The 21,203-nt window shown below is 42.0% G+C and overlaps 1 protein-coding gene across 2 annotated transcripts; it reads left to right on the top strand.

The window, feature by feature from the left end:
• Positions 1–7: 7 nt before the first annotated feature.
• On the top strand, positions 8–21,203 carry TAF5L (TATA-box binding protein associated factor 5 like). Of its 2 annotated transcripts, XM_032683590.1 has the most exons (5): positions 8–95; positions 4,910–5,054; positions 9,769–9,873; positions 12,656–13,380; positions 19,252–21,203. In XM_032683590.1, the coding sequence occupies exons 2-5, from the start codon at positions 4,913–4,915 to the stop codon at positions 20,047–20,049; spliced, it is 1,770 nt and encodes a 589-aa protein (XP_032539481.1). In that variant the 5' UTR covers positions 8–95; positions 4,910–4,912; the 3' UTR covers positions 20,050–21,203. The 2 variants fall into 2 exon arrangements, with proteins under 2 accessions (XP_032539481.1, XP_032539480.1); XM_032683589.1 differs by lacking the exon at positions 8–95 and having other exon boundaries at positions 536–5,054.

Here is a 21,203-nt window from a genome sequence, read left to right as displayed (position 1 = left end):
GCAGCGCCTGGCGCCGCTGGGCGCAGTGACAGCGCCCTCCCGGCCGCGCCGGCCCCCGCCTCCCTCCCGCCGCCTCCCGCCGCCTGCGATGCTCAGTGAGTGGGGACCGGCCCGAGGCCGCGGCCCGGGGCCCGCGCGGGGGGTCGCGGGAGGCGGTGCCGACGGCGGGAGCGGGGCCCGGGCGTCCCGCGGCCGCCTCGTGGTGGAGGCCCCGCAGGCCCGGCCCGGCCCGGCCGGCGGCTCCCGGGAAGCCGACGGGGGCACCCCGGGCACGGGCGCGGCCCTGGGGGCAGTCCCCGGTGCGGACGGGGCCGGGCGCCTGCCCTGCGCCCGGAGGTCGCTGGGGGGGCTCTGCTCCTCATGCTCTTCTTTCCCTTGGAGAGTGCGTGGGTTTAATGAGCAGCTTCTTATCGCGCCGTCTCTCTTCCCTTTTCTTTTTTTCCTCTTTTTTTTTTTTCTTTTTCTTTTCATCCTGACAGGGGAAGGCTTTCACTTTCGCGTCCCTCCAGCGAGCGCACTTCGGCCGGCGGAGCAGCCCCGGGACCGGGCGAGGGGCCCGGCAGGCTCCCGGCCCCGGTGTCCGCCCGCGGGGCCCACATGTCCGGCAGCTCCGCTCGGCCGGGGAAGGGCTGGGTGGTGGAGCTGAGCCCAAGGTGGTGTGAAGTGGGCTGGAGTAAAGCGCCCTGCCCAGGTCGCGCAGAGGAGATCGGACCGGTGAAGCCAGGCGTTCTTTGGCACCGTCTTTGAAGCGGGGGGAAAATAGTGGAATGGGCAAAGCTAAATTCATGGACGGCGAGCTACATCTACGTCTAAATGCAAATGGATTCTTCTAAAATCACAGCTATTCCTTCTCTGCCTCTTCACCAGTGCCACTGCTCAGGCAAAAGCTTTCTCCGTAGTTCCTGCTATCCTGTTTTCCTATTTTGCACCATTCCTATGCTGTGTCTCCAAATTAACTTGTCATGTTTACTTGCCCGTTTTTTCTGAATTGCAGCCACTGCATGTGCGACATCCCTTGGCTCTAAGTTTGTGGTTATCTTCATATTAGTTTATCCTTATTGTGTTTATTCTGAAAATTTTGTAAATCTCAGCTTACCCTAATGTCACGAAGTTAGAAATTTGGAGTTAGTATTGTTGGTAGGCCCCAAATTTCACCTGTAGCAATAAAGGATAAAAGATTGTACTTCTCCATCCACAACTGAGGCCTGAGACACAGTTCTCACTGAAGAATATTCAAAAGCTGCTTCTGTTGTTTTATTTTTTATCGTTTGGGTTTTGATGGGGTTTTTTGTGGGTTTTGTTTGGGTTTTTTTAAGATTGCTTGTCCTTGGCTCTCTGATGCTCACAGGTCTTTCCACAGTCTGTTGGAAGAAAGAAACTGCTGTCCCAGACTCACAACAGGAGTACAGAGTCTTTAAAAGCAGCATTTCCAATGCTATTTTTCAAGCTCTTTTTGTAGAGTCCGTACTGGGATTTTTCCAAGGCCGTGGAATCTGCCTAAACGTGTACCTGAAATGTAGCATAGGCAGGAAGTTAATTTCCTTGGCCCGATGTTTAGTTCATTTCCAGCTTTTTTAGGAAGGAGGAACTTGTGATGTGTTTTGTATCATTAGCCTCTGCTCTGCTTCAGTGGTTTTGGTTCCTCAAAAAAAATTACCTTAATATCCTTTTTTTCTGCGCTCCAATTTGCAGTATTGCAGAAGATGCTGCCTTGTAGCTGTGCAAAGTCACAATGTGATCTTTCCTCTCTCTCCCTGTGTATTTTGCTTATCAGTAAAAATAGTTAATGTGATTAGTATTTGTTGTTCTCTCTGGCTGTTTGAGAGAAATGAGGCAGCTGAGACTTTCGAACAGTTGTTTCAAGCTTTCTGCATTTCATGGACATGGAACTCTATACAGTTTCGATTTTCATGTGCTTTTCGTATTTTGGAGATTATCTTCAGTGATGAGAGGAAGAATCTTAAAATTGATGGGAAGTTAAAACAGCAGGCTTGTCCTTTTATGCCTATAAATTCTGCATCATTGACCTGTTGTGAATTGGCTCAGCTTGAACCCAGCTGAAGGCATTTTGGCAAGCCATGCATATATTTACTTCATCATATATTCTACTTTTGATGAAGGGCTTGATAAAGAATATTTGCAGGAATGTTGATTTTGCTCTTGCACTTTTCATTAATACTTTTTCTGCTTGGGTGACATTGTTCTTTGTAACGCTGAGGGTGCGGTATAAAGGCAAAGTGAATGAAGAAGCCAAGACTGAAATTAAACTAGAGGTGATAGTGTGTCTGATGCCAACGGGTGTTTCTTGGTGAAGATGCATTTCTTGTAAAGTAGTTCCTGTGCTATCATCTGAGAATAGGGAAAGAGATCTCCATGAGATACTGCTGGTAACATGCACTACCGTGACTGCAGGGCAAGAAACTATACAGATTGCATAAATCAGTAGCAAACACCACCTTGCTAGTCTTGACTGAGGAAACTGGGGCTTCCCTGTTTTTCCCAAAGCTCCGAAGAAGCTTGGATTTGAATCAGCTGCCAGCAGCTGCTCCTTTCCCAGGCTCTTCTCTGTTGCTGCTAAAATGTCTGATCCTGATGTTAGAATTTGAGACTACTGGGTAACCTACTGCTTTTTTGCCTACCATTTTCTCTGTTGGTCATCTGCTCGTTCAGCAGCTTGAAAATGCTGATCGTGGTGCTCTTTTTGTTTGTCACTGTCATTTCAAAGGGTCTTCTGGAGTTCTGCATCTTTCACCAGTTTTTGGTTTCTCCAATCCATTATGAGTTTGGGGTATCACCTGTACACGTATGCTGTGCCATAACGAATAAGGGTTTTCTTACCAAATCTAACCTAGGGTAAAATCGATCCTGTAACTGAAGCAAAAAAAGTATGGGCAAGGATATTTCTAAATGCTCCCTCTTTGCATTTGAATCACTGGCCTGAGGCTATTTGCACAGTTCTGACTGGCCAAAACTGCTTCAGAAACATTAAGTTGATTCTGCCCTGTGCCATTTTCCTTTGGATTATAAGCTAAATACAACAGTCTAGTTGCAAACTTTCCAAAACAGTTTCTAGACTTAAAATAAACGTTTAGGAGAGCATCTCAAATACAATTAAGTTGCTACCCAATTCTAAACTGAATGCCAGAGTGCATGTGGAAGCATTTGCTTGCACCTGGGCAAGTCATTTGCACTGAGTTGGTGCTGCTGGCTGAAATGCAGGATGGTAACATAATACATTGTGAACTTTAGTTAAGAGTGAGTTTAGATGGTCCATCCTTGTCTCCATCTTTCTTTGTGGCCTTCATTAGAATTCTGTCTTTGTCATAGTTTTGTGCAGCAGAAAAGGTGTTATATTTGAGACAGTGTAAGTCTCAGATATAATTTCTTTAATTTCAGGGAAGATGAAAACAAAATTTATTTTTGGAGTGGAAAAAGGTGTGGTTGAAACTCTATTTTATTGGGTCTATCTGGAAATGCTTTGAAAGCTCCACACTTGTTGATGACTCCACCCTCAACAGTTACTTAACCTGTGAGAACAAATGGGAACCTTTTTAAGGTTTTCACCAAAGCATATGGGTTTGCAATTCCATGTATCTGTTGAAAGTAACTTTTGCTGAAACCTTGCATCCCCATCCACTTGGAACTAACTTCACAGAAGGCTTATTGTTCTAACAACTGGGATAAGCACTAAAGTGTGCATGGGTATTAGCAAAGCCTCATTTATGATCATATTTTTAAAGCTGTCCTCTTGTTAGGAATATGGTTCTTACAAGGAGGGAAGGGCATCTTTGTCTATCTCTCTCAGAAGGTTGTGTTTCATCAGATTTAGCTGCCTAAACCAGAAAGCATGTGCACTTGTGAAACACATGCAGGTCATTGGTAGCGAGACTGTAAGGTGTTGAACTCTCTCAAGGCAGGCTTTACCTAGTATTGTGACAGAAAAAAATCCCTGTTGCTTAGTTCTGCTTTATTTGAAGCCTTTTAGGTTATCTGAACTTCTGTGTAAAATCGATGGCTGTTGTGAAGGATTGGTGGCAGTCAGGGACTACTCAAATGGCAAGGGAGCTCTTGCATTCATCTTACTGAGGTTCCTTTATTACAAGCCAGGGGCTAAAAGCCAGCAGTGAACTCCTTTTACTTTTCAAATACTAAAAGTGGTGTTTGTGAGGATGGCTTTCAAAATATATATATAAGATAAACCTTCAAAAGATTCTTTTTTCTTTTTAACCTTTGTAGGAGGTAAGCCTAGATAGATGGAGCCAGGTGACAAAGGCAGAAGGTTCTGCTTTTGTTGTTATTTCCCTGGGTTTTTTTCTGGGGACTTAACCTGAGCAAAGTGCCAAAAGTCTGGCCGTAACCTTTAAGTTCAGATGATAAGCTATTGCTTCCTGGACTACACAAATAGGTTTGGTATTAAAAGCATTATGTTTATGAAATTTCCTTCTTTATATATTAATTTCTCATTCCCCTCTATCTTCTGGAGTTGTTTTGTTGATTGGTCAAGCAAAGGAACCAGAAAATGATTGAGGAATACTTAAACTGCTACTATAAAAACACAAGGAGGAAAAACATTCCCTTTTTATGAGCTGTTTTTAACAAAAACAAATGCTTCAGCTCACCACTGCAGTTTTAGTCCAGAATCCCGTTTTTGATTCCTCAGTGATATTAGCAGAATTAGGCAGCAAAATATCTTCAGGGATCTGATACAAAGTCTCTAGGTACGCCTTAGTACTGAGAGGCAAATGCCCGAAGGTTCTGTTTCATACTTCAGCAATGAAGTTGTTTGACTTCAGCAATGAAAATACTGAGCTGTTTGTTTTCTCTCAGTATTAATACAACTGTGGTGTAAGTTGATCTTAGCTTATGCTTGCACAGTAAGAACCTCATCATCTCTTCCTTTTCTTTTGAGGTCATGAAACGCGTACGCACAGAACAGATTCAGATGGCAGTGTCCTGCTACCTCAAGCGCCGTCAGTATGTGGACTCAGAAGGTCCCCTAAAACAAGGGCTGAGGCTGTGTCAGACTGCTGAAGAGATGGCAGCTAATCTCACAGGTAATTCTGTCAAATCTTCCATGAGTACTTGGCGGAGTTGTATGTATATTGGCAGCTGTGTGAATTTGTCTGCACATATGGACAGCTCTCCTTTTGAAATAAAGAAATTTCTCAGTGTGAAGTTGGCCTGAGTTATGAACTTTTGAATAATGAAAATGTGGATGAAAGTGTAACAAGGTGACATTCATAGTCAGTGAAAGAGCAGGCTGAAATATCAGGTTAGGGTAGTGGAAAATACACATGTTGTGTCCCAAAGAACATGAAGTCTGGTGAGTAGTGGTGCTTTGGGACAGAGGTGAGAAGAACCTAGATGAAGAATTAAGTAGAAGCAGGAAAATCTGTTGTACCTTTGTTATATCATGTGAAGTGGAAGAGATAAGGCTGTGTCTTTTTCTGAACTAGTCAGCTTTGTAGTGGTGAAAGCACTACTCTGTCACTTGGGGTAAAAAAATCTAAAACCTTCAGTGGAGAGACAGTTTATTTCCCTGCATGCCCTTTCTCCTCTTTCTTAAAGGCTTTTGAATCCTGCCACACTACCTGCTTTTCAAATTGTGTCTGGCAGTCTGTGTTGTAGTTATTATTTTTGTTATAAGAAATTCTGCTGCTTGAGGACGTACAAGTACCAGAAGGATGCAAGCAATGTGGAGGTTATAGAAATTAAATTTACTAGTAAAAGTAATAGAAAATGCTGGGATAACCTTTGAGTGAAAATGTTTTCTGTTAATGAAACTGCTTAGATTGTGACAGTATCCTAGGCTAAACAGAGTGGTGGAGACCTTAGTTACTTGTGGTACAACTTGTTTTGACAAAACATAAGTTGCTGTATAGCTCTCTTCTTGTGGCTACGTAAGATTGGATGCCAAAATAGCTTTTCCCACCTCTAGACTATTTTACCATAGTTAACAATCCAAAGATAAGTGACTTGTGGGTAAACGTTCAGGCTGACTCTCTCAGGGACCTGAAGGAAATTTGGTAGTATTTCCTTATTTAGAAGTGACTTAGGTCTTACTAATACTTTTCATTTCCTCGCTTTTTTCAGTGTACCTGTCAGAAGTTTGTTGCAACTCCATGAAAAAGTACTGGGGGAAATGGGGAAGGAATGAAACCTAAGTAAAATGCTGAATTGTTTTTTTAGTGGGAGATTTTAAGTGAGAAGTGGGTAGAAAGGTCAGTGTTGAAATGGGCTTAGAATGTGATACCAACCATACCAGGTGGCATCATGCAGAAAAAAAGTTTCCGTAAAGAGTGTGAATGAGTGTGTGTTTGGGTTTTGTCTTTTTACTATCTTCCACCAAATGTTATTACTAGATTTCATATTAGTCGGTATCCTCTAGCCAGGGTGCGGGTTTTGTGGATGGTGATTCAGAATTTAGTCATCAGTTTTCAATAGAACTGAAAATGGTCTGCTCTCATGTATTCAGCTGCTTACTCCTTCTTGTCAAACATGCTCGTAATTAGCTGTCAGCGAGCATGCTGCAGTTCCATGAATGACTGTTGAAAAAGCAAAACCCAGCTTCTTATTCTGACAACAGAGGCTGAAAATACTTTTTGCTGCAGTCATCTTAGTTTTGCAAACTGACTAAAAACTGAGCAGACTGTAAAGCCTGCACTGCTTTATTTTGGGGAGAGCGATCAAATATGTTTTTCTGAAAATGTTTTTGGTTTTTCCATAAGAAAACTCGCCTTGCTTTTTGTGTTCAGGTCTTTTGTTTGACTTTTAAATTAACTAACCTGTGTAAATGGGAGAGTTGCTCACTTCAGGCTTCAGTTCTGTGACTTCTCTTTCACAGTATAAAGTGTCCTCAGTTTTTGAAGTAGCTTTGTTTTTCAATTTTACTTCCACATTTCTTCCACAGTCTCTTCAGTTCAGCCCTTCTTCAGTTCTTCATATGTTTGCTATATCTGTACAGCTGTTTTCACAGAATCACAGAGCAGCCCAGGTCGGAAGGGACCTCAGAAGATCATCTGTCCCAAGCTTTTTTTGTGGGAGAGGTAGCCCAGAAGAGATTATCTAGGACCCTGCCCAATCACATCTGCAGCACAGAGCTTCCTTGTGACTATCCTGTATTTCTGTAGAAAAGTAGAATAATATTTGAGGACAGAATGAGTGACAAGGAACAGGTTCCTCTAATATTGCCCATAGGACTGTCTGAAATAATATAAAATTATACATCATCACACTCACTCAAAAGACGAATCAGTTGGTGTTAAACTGCATTTACAGTAGCCACACATTTGTTAGCTGAAAGCAAATCTGGTAGCAAACACACAAAACCAGGAGGGTACTGTCCATATCCCTGAGTTAGGAGTGAGTTCCTTTCAATCTGCTATCAGGTCACATAGCTGGCTCCACTTACTGGAAGTGAAGGAGCAGATGTTTCCAACAGATGTTCCTGTGACCACTGGAGAAGATGAAAAAGAAGCTATGGTAGGTTTATTAATGTATGAGAGGGATATAGCCAGTGTTTTATTTCTACCAGGAAGAAAATATGCTCTTGTTTTGGAATCAATTGAGCTCTTGATCCTTTTTGCAATTCTGGTTGGTGCAAAGTTTTGGGAAGGCAAAGACTTGGAATGTAACTTGTTACAACTGTCTGGTATGTAGGGCTTCAGTTACCATTTGCTGGATGGAAATGAACTCTAGCATTGTTACTGAAAGAATAGGGCATAATGATTGTCCAGTCAGAGTATTTCAGGATAGGTAGCCAAAGATGATATTTTGCTTTCTGAAGCATCAAGTACCCCTTCATTTTGGAATGAAGTTACTTATGCAGAGAAAGTTGTGGCATGGAGGGAGCACTTCATAAAGCCAAGGCCAATGAATTGTGCTTTCATGGAGTGAGCAGGGTGTCAAGTCATTCCCATTCCTGCTGAAATGAGACCACTAGAACTCTATGAGGAGTTGACCCTTGTATATAATCCTGTGACACAGCATAAAAGACAGGCTGTCATATTTCTGTTTTTCTTTGCTTTTATAGTGAATAGCATGGGTGAAATTGAAAATTGACACTAAGCATTCTTGAGTTACTACATGTGCATACTGTTTACTTTTTCACGCTGAATATTAATTACATTAAATTTTAAGTCCAAATAACAGAGCTTTTTACTTTAGCTGTTAAGTACTACCAATATGTGAGGCTGGAGTTCTTACCAACTTTGAGTTTCAGAAGCAGACAGGCTGTTGAAAGCTCAGTGTAGCTGTATCTTTCAGCAAGTTATATTTATTTATTTCCAAACTAATTTAAGATACAGTAGAGTATTGGTGCTGGAATCTGTTTGGAGTTTTTTCCCAAGAGGGAACGATGAGTACAACCCAGCTCTCTGTTTCAAAAGCTGAACTCCACTTGCCCTGGAGAGTTGGTAAACACACTTCCTATATTTACATAAGCTGAAGGAAGATAGACCTGTGTCTTACCAGAGAGAGAGGGGGAAGGGAATAGCAACAGGCTGCCCCTGTATACCATGTGCTGATGTCTTTCTAATTAGAAGCATTGAGATGAGCTGGAGGCTGGCCTATCTCTCTTTAGCATGTGAACATTTGATTATGTTGTTTATAGACTTCCAGAGATGTCAGAGCTGTGCCTGTGTGCATGAGCTAAATGCTGGAACAAAAAAAAAACCTAATCACTCAGAAGTAGAATGACAAAGAGAGGATGGAAAGTGGTGCAGGCCAGGGGAAACTGAAAGAAATTGAAGTGAAAGTAATAAAAATAGTTTGTGGAGTGAAAAACAGTTATGAATTGAAAAAAAAATATGAAAGGAAAATAGTGAAACTGCTTACCCTCTCGTGCTCTAGAAGGGAGGAACTTGTGTTTCTAATCACCGGTATTTCCATATGCTTGGGGTATGTTCGTGCATGTCTGTAGACTTGCACAAAGTCCCCTGTTGGATTCCAGGCAGTTAGCAGAACAGCAAAGGTTTACTGCCAGAGAAGGAGAAGCCAATTCCATTTCTAAATAGTTCAGAACCACTTTTACCAGAGTCAATACTGGTTCTGAAAAACAGTTTAGCACCATCTCAGGAGACCATACCAACTGGGTTTGTGGTCAGTAGCCAGCTACCCTTTAACCTAAAATCCTCAGGGATTTAATCAAAACCTTAGGGTTTTGATTAAAAACTACTAAGTGTTTGCTTAAAAATTCAGTGCATTTTTACAACCATATCCATGAGACTTAATAAATTATACTGATTATAATTTGTTGTAAACTATAATGACTGGGACAAGGAATTTGAGAATCTGAGGTAGTGTCACTGCAAACCTTCTGTTTAGGACAGTTGGTGGGACCCACTGATTAAGAAACTATGTTTTGGAGAAACATAGATTGTAGATTGCTTTCCTCATCTTTTTTGAGTGCAAAGTAGTAAAACCACTGAGTTGTAAAACTGTTAAAGGATGTGATGGTGTTAGTCTGAATTTTGTGGGAACTTAAGGTTGTATTTGAAAAGTTTACAAGGTATTCTGGGTGGAACACATGAGTTGCTGAGATTTTTGGGAGGTGGGATTTAGCTTTCATTATACTTTCTCATTCATGATCTGTCTAGGTTGTTAATAACACATTTAGATACTTTGGACTATGTCATACCTGGGTGGTTTCAAATACAAAATGTCATCTGAGTGGCTGCATATCTTGAATTTTATGAGAAGCTTTGTTTCCAGACACACATACAAAACTCCTTAAATCCCCATTTAATTTTTACTTATTTTATTTCACAGTCCAATCTGAGTCTGGTTGTGCCAACGTTGTGTCTGCAGCTCCCTGCCTGGCAGAGCCACAGCAATATGAAGTACAATTTGGACGATTGCGCAATTTTCTCACAGGTAAATATCAGGAAGCAAGGAAGAGGACAATAGCTGACTTTTTTTTTTTTGTCATTTCAATGAGTAAAGCACAATATAATAAAATTCAAAATCATGTCTCTAACAATGTTCTGACTTCTAGTTTTGATATTTCAGTTACTACAAATAGAAATATTTGATTTTTTTTCTTATTTTGGCTGTTGTCTGTGTGCTGAGTAGCCTTGAATTTTGTAGATGTCTGCTCTTTCTTGTTCAAGCATTTGGTCTTTTAGATCTTCTAGACAACAGCATACATACACAGGACAAGAAGGAAGATTAGTGTTTTATGTGAAAGGCAGGTAACTTAGAAAGGAGTGTAGTTCTCTGCTGTCTCCTAGTTTAGAAGTTTTAATTTTATCCATAATTAGCTTATTTTTATGGTGGTCTGGATTTTTAAGGGAGAATTTGTTCCCTTCAATTTGTACTGGCTTTGAGACTGGAGGGATATGACAAAGTAAAAAAATTCTCACTGTGGTGATGCCCAAAACAATAATAATTTTTATTTTTTATTATTACTCACTCTTTTTTTTGAAAAGGTTCTCTTGGGAATCTCCTTATTCTTCTACAAGTCTCCAATGTGGGAAGAAGAAAGTAGACAGAATTTTTGGAGAATAATACCAAGGAAAGTGAGGTTGTCACTCCTCCTGCCTTTGGGCACATCAACATTTGTCCAGTGTAGGGATTTGATCCCATTGTGCATAACATCAGGATTAATATTTCTGATAGTTGTTGAAGGGAAAAGAAGCACGCAGGCAGGAAGGCAGAGGCAGAAAATAATGAAGTCTTAGAGCCTTGCCGCCTGCAGCAGTTACACACCTTTACACTTGAATATTTGAGGTAAATCCCTGTGGTTTAATAGATTTTTTTGAGAAGTATGGTGGCTCTGTTCAGTCACTTAATTGCTTGAGGAAGTGCTAGGCATGGTTTTGGTGTTCAGGTTGGCTGTTTTCATCTTTTTTGTTGTTCCTCTTGCTCTGTTTTGATATCTAACATGTATGAGCTACTTCTTTCTTCAGGGGAGTAACTTGCCAGCCAGCCACAAGGCAGAGCAGGACACTTCCCATTTCTGTGATGCCTGCGCCACCGAGGAGTGGGCAGGGGATTAGGGTCATTGAAGAACTAAACTAACTAGTCTCTAGATCAACCAGCTGCTCAAAGAAGGGCAGGATAAGAGTTTGATCAGGTTGCTCAGAGCCTTTTCCAGTCAGGTTTAGAATATCAAAAGAAGGTACATATTGCTCTGCACCTCTGGGACCCGGCTGCAGGGCTGAGCAGTTTGATGAGAATTTCCCTTGCAGCAACTTGCCTAATGTCCTTCCACTGAGCACCTCCGAGGAGAGGCAGGCTCCTTTTCCTGTGTAGTGTCCCATTCTGTACTGAAGGCAGCAGTTGGATACCCCCTTGGTCTTCTCCAGGCTAGACAGACCCAGCTCCTGTAACATCTCTTCATATGTTCCTAGGGAATGTTTTCTTCATTCCTTTTTCTGCCAACTTCCCATCTTTTCCCTTTTGTCCCCACTGCAGAATAAGGTCCTTCCTCTTTTTGCATTTTTGGACTAGTGCACCTAGAGAGAAAAGACCACCTGCTGGCTGCTTAGAGGTTTTTCTACATGCAGACCACTGTTTTCACTGGCTTTGTCCCAGTTTCAGTGGGACAGGAAGGAGAATGATGCTTAAGTATACAAGCATGCCAGATCTACTCTATATTTACTCATAGAAATGAGAGAGAGAGAGGCACAGTATGGACCAGAGTAAGTCTGGAAGAGTGCTCAGCACAGAGGAAAAATAACCTAATGGAAACGGGGGAGAAAGGGTATGCATTGGTGAGTGGCAGGAAAGACGAAAAAGCTGAAAAGCAGCAATGCTTTTTCCGTTTTAAGGATCAGCAGTGCCTATTTGTTTTCCAGTAATTTGGACCATTTGGTCCTCTGGTAGTAACTCATTGCGGCCCTGTGTGTTGCCATGGTGTTCTGCAGCACGGCTCTGCTTCCTCACAGCTTCCTGTAGCTGGCAAACAGCCCCAAGAAGCTGGTGAAGGAAGGGTGGAGCTGTTGCACAGATCAATCTCTGCAAGGTACAGCACAGCCTAGTCAGGGGTTTGTTATGCTGTGTACTGGGAATTACTGCTGGGATTTGCCTTGGCAGAGAGAGAGAAAGCGTGTACATGGGCAGACACAGAAATAAAACAAGAGCATAGCATATTGCAGTACATTTTGGAAACTGTAGCTTCTTTTCCCCTGGGGACAAATTAGTTCCATCCAAAGTACCACATGCAAGTTTTATTGAAGCTAAGAGAAAAAAAGCCAACAAAGCTGAGGCCTAAACAAGCTAGGTAAATAATTTTGACTTAAACACTTAAATACTATTTTAAATATAATGAATAAATTTTCCAGTTCCTTTATCGCAATAAACAAAGGGCATGGTTTTTCCTCTTAAATAAATGGGGGAAATTCTACTGTCATGTGTTTTATGAGGTGGTATATTATTAAGTATCCCACACCTAAAAAGAGTTATGAAATCTCTGCATTTTGTTCTGACAAGGTACCTCACTGACTTGACAATCTCTATTGAGGTCTGTAATAGGTACTGTACCGCCTTTAGGTGACAGAAAAGGTTCACTTAGATGTGCCAACAAAAGTCTCCTTTTGTTTGCTCTCTGATGCCACTTTCAAGGCTTTCTCAGTAATCATCCTTGCTATGTTTTATTCCCAGTAGAAAGAGGATTGAGAAATCATTCAAAGTTTGTTGCTGTTTTTTTATATAGATTCAGATTCTCAGCACAGCCATGAAGTGATGCCTCTTCTATATCCCCTCTTCGTCTACCTCCATCTGAACATGGTCCAGAATGGCCTAAAAAGCACAGTGGACAGTTTTTACAGCCGCTTCCATGGCATGTTCTTGCAGAATGCCAGCCAGAAGGATATCATTGAACAGTTGCAGACTACCATGACTATTCAAGATATCCTGTCCAACTTGAAGCTCCGGGCTTTTCTGGACAACAAGTATGTCATCCGCCTTCAAGAGGACAGCTACAACTACCTTCTTCGCTACCTCCAAAGTGACAACAACAATGCCCTGTGCAAAGTTCTGACCTTGCACATTCACCTGGATGTGCAGCCTGCCAAGAGGACTGACTACCAGCTCTATGCTGGTGGGAGCTCCTCGCGCGGTGAGAGCAACGGCCTGGAACCCAGCGATGTGCCAGCTTCCATTCTGCAGAATGAGGCAGCGCTGGATTTATTGCAGGACAGCATTAAACGTGTCAAGGACGGGCCCCCTTCCTTAACGACCATCTGCTTCTACGCCTTCTATAACACAGAGCAGTTGCTGAACACTGCAGAGATTTCACCAAACAGCAAGCTGCTTGCTGCTGGGTTTGATAATTCATGTGTGAAGCTGTGGAGCCTGCGTTCCAGGAAGTTAAAATCTGAGCCCCACCTTGTTGATGTGTCCCGCATCCGTCTGGCTTGTGACATCCTGGATGAGGAGGTCTGGATGCCCTTTTCTTTTTCCCCTTCTACCCCTTTTGCTGGGCTATTTTGGACGTGCATTGTGAAGTATCTAGTAATGTCTTAGAGGACTATGAGGCTGTTCTACAACCTGTCTGCCTTGCTGATGCACAAATTTGATAGCCTAGTCTTGTCCCTCTTCTTTCCTGGAGTGGTTGTAAATGCTGCACTGAGGTACAGTGAGTTTGTGCATGGGTCATAGTTTGCTAGTCCTAGGTGCTGATCTCCCTCCTCCAGCTGTCCTTGAACAGATGACAGTAGACAAGCACCTAAGTAAGGACAGGTGACTAGAGAAGGCTCCCTTTCATTAGGAGCATGGAGCCTTCTTAGGGGTGGGAAGACGAGTCAAGGAGATATGGACAATAAAAACACAGCACTGAATGAAAACTAGAAGGAAAATAGCTCAGAACAACCAGGCAGAAGGGTGGAGACACGGAAAGAGGAAAATAAAGACAAAGTAAGGAAAGAGCCAAAAGTCTGCTTCAATGCCTAAGTGCAAAACTGCATTTGAGGCATCACCTTAACCAGAGGTGAAGAGTTATCATGGAAAAAGTTTGCAGAATGTCTCTGTTAAGGAATCCAAAGTGTAGAAACTTGAGAGGCTTTCTACTCTGGAGTGCTGGAGACAAGGTCAGGGATGTGTATACCTTCACTTTCAAGGCCAGATAGCATCTTCTAGTTTTCTTTTTTTTTTTGCCTTCTAGTCACGCCCTTCCTCCCCTCTTGACACAGTTGCCTAAGTAGCATCTTATATCTGGTTAGAGATCAAAATTTGTGACTCTTCTGTTTTTTAATCACTCCCCTCTTGAAAAAAAGAAAAGCCTCATTTGTTCTTGTGTTGAGCATTTAGCAGTAGAAACAGCTTTTTTTCCACTGTTTTTTCTTCTCCTAAAAATACTTAGTGTCAGGGTTCTGTTTATTTTGGAAGAGTGCAGAGAGCTTGGTGTATGCCTGTATGCAGAGATATGTGATTAGGGATGGCTTTGTTAGTCAGCTTGAGAACAAGAGGCAGGTACTGAGGTGAGACAGCACAGCAGCATGTTTGCTGCTTCCCGGGTTAACCCTTTCTGCAGAGTGAGCAGGTAAGTGGGTCAGACTAAACCAAGGTGGAACTATGGATTTGTTTTCATTATAACCTCCAAGAGTTCGTAGGACATGTGGCTATTGTCTATCTTGGAAGCCAAATGTCAATAGCCTGCAACAGAGGAGAATTTGTCTGATAAATCAGTGGGTCACCTTCTTTGGCTCTGGACTACAGAAAAGTGAGATAATGCCAGGTTATCAGTAGTGTGTGTATTAGGTTTTTTTGGCATGTAGGCACATACTTGGGTATTGTACCTGTGTTATGAAACAGCCATGGAAGCTTGAGTGCAAATGGCTTTTGTTGGCTATTTGATATTTTGTGTATCCTGCAGTTTTTGTGCACAGATCTAAAATCAAAAACTGGTCGAAGACCAGCATGGGTCAAAGTCATCATTGCCCTGAATAACTTCCACCACTAACAAAACAAATAGTGACCTGAGCAGGAGTTGAAAGTTAAGGAAGGATACCAGCCTGAACACACTGCTGGTTACCAAATGCAAATGAAACCCCTTTGACTACAAAGGAAATAAATTCCATTGTCTGGGAGCCCTAAATGAAAATACAGAGGCACCCATAGGATTGCAGGTGGGGACAGACCAGCACTTGCTTGGGTGCCATGGGAGTGCAAGACACAGATACTAAGACCAAACCAGACCACCTCCACTGGGTTGCAGTTATCAGTCATGCAGCTCAGTGTGAGCAGGGGCTGTGTTTCGGACTGTCACTGCAGTCTGATTAGCAGCAATTGAGAGGGATAAATCTGATCAAAACTTTGACAAAGAACAAAAATCTTGAATGTGCTTTGACATTACTTCAGTGAGTTCCGTAGAACAACTTGTGAGGATGTTAAAATTTGGTTTGGTTGACTTCTGTGTTGTGTAATTAGCTTTGGATATTGTATTTAAATAGTAATGCATGAAATAATTAGTCTTCATCTTGGTTTCTGATTTGCTGCAAAGAAATAGGTCCTTTTGTTTATGAAATTATAAAGGTCTAAAATTATGGTAGTTTCAGTGGATCTTGTTCAGGGTGGCACTAAAGTTATACCATTGGGTTTAGTTTATTAACTCTTTTTCTGTATGTGTGTATACACACACACACGCATATGTGAGGTCGAGACTTGGCAAAAGTGTTAAGAGAACAACATTTTTTCCTAGTCCATGTAGAGCCTTTGTGTCACTGAGGTCAAAATCATCTTCTAGGCATAGTTTTAGTGAATTTTGCTCAGTGTGATGCTGCAGTGTACTTCACCAGTGTGGTCTTTCCTCTTGGAAACAAGTGAGGCTTACTATTTTGGGATACAGTAATTCTGTTTTCTTTATAGTAGCATCTCACAAATGGCACTTTTTAGTCTCTGACTTAAGGTCCAGTATAAAAATGTAGTTTTGCAGCTGTCCAAATGGATTTATTGTCTGTCTGCTGTTTTGCCATGCTCATTGCTGGTACTACATAAATCAACAGCAGAAAATAATGCATGGTTCCAAGCTGCAAGAGTGTCATCCTTTAAATCCTGTGAATATTTAAGACTTGACCCTTTTTAGCTCTGCTTTTAAGTGGCAGTGGTCCTTCAAGTGGTAATGAGCGGGGATGATGCTGACACCTTGTTCAATGGCAGATGGGAGGGAATTCTGGAAGAGTAGAGGAGTAAGAAATGTCTTGCAATGAGAGCCATCTTTCTCTGCTAGGAGATCTCCACTGTAGGCAGGTAAGAAATCTTCCCTTTTGACATCTTAAGAGCACTGCAGGATGAGAAAGATGATGACACCCAGGGAAACCTGTTCCTAGTTACTTAAAAAAAAAAAAAAGGGAGGGGTGTGAGATTTTGGTTTGGGTTTTTTTTGAGGATGTCACTGTTGCTTTTTGAGGCTTACTCATTCCTTGGAGGCTTATGCTGGGTGAAAGACCAAGATAATTTTTGTCAGCTAGATAATGTTTGCTACTTACATGGTTAAATGTATTAACTATAAATTTTTCTAGGTCCAAGTGACTATCATGCAAAATCCATTACTGATTTAAGCAATAGCTGAGGATTTGGGCAGTCTGTCCATAGGTATGTCATTTAGAAGGTGTCCTGTGTAACAAAACATGCCAACATTTTTTCTCTTTTCAGTTTCTTATTAATATAATTTTTTGGAGTCTTGTACTTGCTCAGGAATGTTTTCTGTTCAGTGTTTAAACAGTAAATTTTTTAGCTCACTTTAGTAGTGTGGGTAGGCTTTCCAGTTATATCCTTAAAATCTGTTTTGATAGTTCTTTTCAAAATAGGTAGTTCAACTAATAAAATGTAGCTGTTTGTGTGTGTGTGTGTGTGTGTGTGTGTGTGTGTAGGTTATTGATTAACATAGACTCATTTAATTTAATTTCTTGTCCATTCCAAGGAAATACAAATAGTTCATGCTAACCTGCAGCAGCAACCACTTCAGAAGGAGCTGATGGGATCTGGGTATGCCCAGTTGTATGTTATATCCAGGAAACACATTCAAGGTGTGAAATTGAAATCCTGAAAAAATATTATGAAGAGGGATTCCCTACCTCCCTGTTGATTTATAACACAGATTGGAATCTTTCTATAGCTGCTGCAAATGCACACCACAATGGTGGTAGTAGCTGTGGGATGCAAGCGTGATTGATCTGACAAGGAAATGTAGCTTGGTTTTGCAAGGAAGTAAATTAGTGGCTGCACTTGCAGCTGCTTTTGTTAATAGGGTCAGCAGATTAACTTGGATAGGGAGGAAACAGAAAAATGTAGTGACTCAGAAGCACTATAGGTGTACTGTCTTCAGTGAGCAGTGTGCAGTTGTTGTGCTAAGTGGGTGTCAAACAGAAGTCAAAGATAAGATTTGCTGCCTGTGACCATATAGGAATGTGGGTTTGAATGCTGCAGGAGGCGTTGTCAAATCAGCTGCTACTGTAATACAAGGAAAGAAGAGGAAGTGCAAGTAAGAGAAAGAGTATATGCTTGCAGACAGCCTGAGTAGCCTTGTATTACTTCAAATGCATAAAATTAAGTACCTGGACTTGCAAAATTTACAGAAACTGTAGTGCAGTATAGGTAATGGGCTTCCACCGGTAACTTGTCCGGAATCTTATGGTCATAATTAAATAGGCTGATACCTGCAGCATTTTATACTTTCTTCTTTAATGTTCTCCTTTAATAGCCTAGAGATGCTGTAGATTCCAGCAAGCAATGCTCTATCTGAGGTAGAAAAAGCATTTTGAATATGAATGGGGCTTTGCATGCCAGAGCCTGCAGTTTATCTCTACCTCACCTCCATAGCAGAGATGAAGTTGGCTTCAAGCCACCTCATAAAACTCCCATGGGCACTGACTGCTCTGAAGAGAATTAGTATTGCTAAATGCTGCTTGCTGCCTACCATGTAACATGCCATTGAGATGGAGAAAGACAAGGAGGTAGCTCAGTCAGAGTTTGTTCACTTTTTACGTGAAGTCTGAAGCCAAAACTGTCTGTGGGTCCTGAGGTCAGAAGGATGGGAGCTGGCGTGTCGGCTGAGAGAGCTGCTCACAACATGTTGACTTCTGCTGGTCAACTGCAGTCCAGCAGCCCTGGGGAATTGAGTTTCCTCTTGGGGCAGGAAGTGCTCCTTCTGCAGGAAACAGGCCAGTTCACTCTGATAAACTTAAAGGGGCTGCTCACAAACAAAAGGGCATTGTGTTGAATTTGATGTGCAGAGATTGTCTGTGAATGAGGGTTACTGGTTCAGTACTGAGAAAAAGTGCCTGCCTGACAGCCCTGAGGAAAGGTGGTCTCAACCTACTACACACAGGTACACCCCAAGCCATGGTTATCTTGCACTGTCAGTGAGACCACAGCCTGTCAGGCAAGGACACTCTCTTGAGATTTGTTGAAACTTTTGTAGTCTGTAGCCTTTGAGTGTCAAGAGGTGCTACCTGAGTAGGCTTTCAGAGGCTCTTACCCATCATGTGGAGGTTCTTTTAGCATAGCTCACTGAACAGTCTTTAAGCATGAAAGCCTTTACTTACCTGCCCTGGTACTTGAATTAGAGAATAACAGGATAAAAAGGTTTCCAGTGCCATCATTTTTGTGATTATTCATCTTTTCCTAACCCAAAATCGATACGTTGACCTAAATAAGCTGCACACATTTGCAGTTCTTGAAGGGTGTTCTTGAATGGTGAGGATGTGAAAGTATCCTGATGGAGCTTGCACGGGGAAATAAATGTTACAGCCTTGCTGGGTTTCTATTCACATGTGGGTTTAAAAAAGAATGTCAAACTTGTCAAATACGCTTTGTGTTGCCATATCCTGCCTTTTGTTTAAGACATCTGTGATTATTTCCCTCTGCTCTGAGATTCACTTCCAATAATGACTGCACCAAAAGAGTAGATGCCAAGATCTGTTTCAACATCTTAGCCAAATGTTTAGTATAGCATGAATAGGGACTATGCATATGTTTTTAGCAAAAGGAAAAATGTCATTATATATTTATTTTTTCCCTATTTGCATACAGTCCCAGGTGAGATGCCTTCTGGATTGAGCATGAGACCACCCAAAATGAAGATAATGCCATTATAGAAAGTCTTGTCTCACCATCTCTTCCAGCTTTCACTTAGATACAGCAAATGCACCAGAAATGTTTGTGTCTCAGAGTTGCACAAACAGTGTGTACCATGTCTAAAATAACTCCTTCTGTATTAACACCCACCTGTTTTCCTGATGGTGATTCCTGTAGTTGTTGAACAGATAAACATGCTTTCCTTTCTTGTTCCTTTTTCTCCTCCATGACCAGGAGGAAGAGGATGACAGCACAGGCACAGAAATGAAGATCCTGAGAGGACATTGTGGACCTGTGTATAGCACGAGGTTCCTTTCAGACAGTTCAGGACTCTTATCTTGTTCTGAGGACATGTCCATCAGATACTGGGACCTCGGGAGTTTTACAAACACTGTGTTGTACCAAGGGCATGCCTATCCTGTCTGGGATTTGGATATTAGCCCCTGCAGCCTGTACTTTGCCAGCGGTTCCCACGATCGCACTGCGAGGCTCTGGTCGTTTGATCGGACGTACCCACTGCGAATATATGCAGGCCATTTGGCAGACGTAGACTGCGTCAAGTTCCACCCCAATTCCAACTACTTGGCGACGGGCTCCACGGACAAAACTGTGCGCTTGTGGAGCACTCAGCAGGGCAATTCAGTGCGTCTTTTCACCGGGCACCGCGGCCCTGTGCTGGCGCTTGCGTTCTCTCCCAACGGTAAGTATCTGGCATCAGCAGGCGAAGACCAGCGGCTAAAGCTGTGGGATTTGGCGTCAGGAACTCTTTACAAAGAACTGAGGGGGCACACGGACAACATAACCAGCCTTACTTTTAGCCCTGACAGTAGTTTGATTGCTTCAGCGTCGATGGACAATTCAGTTCGGGTCTGGGACATTCGGAACACGTATTGCAATGCCCCTGCGGATGGGTCTTCCAGTGAACTGGTTGGTGTATATACCGGACAAATGAATAATGTACTGAGCGTACAGTTTATGGCCTGTAATCTTCTTCTAGTGACTGGAATTGCACAAGAAAATCAGGAACATTAATTTTTTTTTTTTTTTTTTTTTTTTTTTTAGGGAAGTGGGTGGGTGTATTGAATGTCAGAGTCCATTGCAAGCTGAGATTACTGACTGTGAAACACTTTTCTTCCTTTGCCCCTTGAAAGGCATGTTCAGAGTAATGCAGATGCTTTAAGATGTCACAAAAAGGCCTGTGCTGTTGAACAGAATAAGGAAAAGAGGAGAAGTGATGAAAATACATATACGTTCTTATCTTGTACTTGTAGGAACGGGAAAAAGGGGAGTAAATCCAGTAGCTTGGGGAAACCAAAAGCTTGGTCCAGACAAGTGAAACTGCCAACCAGATAAGCTGCTGACCTGCACTTAAATATCCTGCATTGATTGATGGGCACACGTTACCTACTGTTAACTGAGGCTCAAGTGTGTGGAGAACTACTGGCCCAGTGTTTTTTGTTTTGTTTTGCTTTTGTTTTCCTGGTATTGCAGAGGACCAGCATTTTTAAGACCCTTTTATTAAAAGAACATTGCGTATATTCTACAGTGATAGTGGTCCTAAATAGTACAGCTCCTTATAGCACTTCTGGAATATTTTGGACTAAGTAAGTAGAAAATACGATTGTTCTTTTTTGTAAGGGGATGAAAATCTGACCTCAGTTGGGGCCCATCTCTGCATTGTCATTTGGGTTTGATTCCTGATACTAGCTGTGATATTTGTATTTATGTTCCATTAATTAGGAAATTTTCTGACTCTGGTTGCACTGTGTTTTGAGGATGGGAGGACAGTGGGGGCAGAGCGGTGGCTTTAAGGGTAATAAACAACTTGCCTTGTCTGGAGGGAGGGCACAGTAGAAATAAAGTGGCTAAGTTTGGACTCATTGGAAACAGGGCATGTCAATCCACCACTGCACCTCACAGAAATATTTCCTTAAATGGAAGTTGGCAGTCTAGGGAGAGGGGGATGAAGACAGACACACAAAGTGACATGGGAAAAAATAGTATTACTAAATTATTGTGTGTACACAGAGGCAGCTCTGCCAGTGTTGGATTCTTCTCAAATGTTGCAATACCGGTTTCATGAACACTTTGTGAGATAAATCATCAGCATTTACAACAAGGATCTGCGGAAAAAGCACGTTCTAGTTTGTCATTTGGAGAGATTAAATATTTCTGCTTTCTGGAAA

This window comes from Chiroxiphia lanceolata, chromosome 3 (genome assembly GCF_009829145.1).
Source record: "Chiroxiphia lanceolata isolate bChiLan1 chromosome 3, bChiLan1.pri, whole genome shotgun sequence".
Classification (NCBI taxonomy): domain Eukaryota; kingdom Metazoa; phylum Chordata; class Aves; order Passeriformes; family Pipridae; genus Chiroxiphia; species Chiroxiphia lanceolata.
Note: the sequence above shows the minus strand (reverse complement) of the source record. Positions and strands in the feature narration are given on the sequence as shown.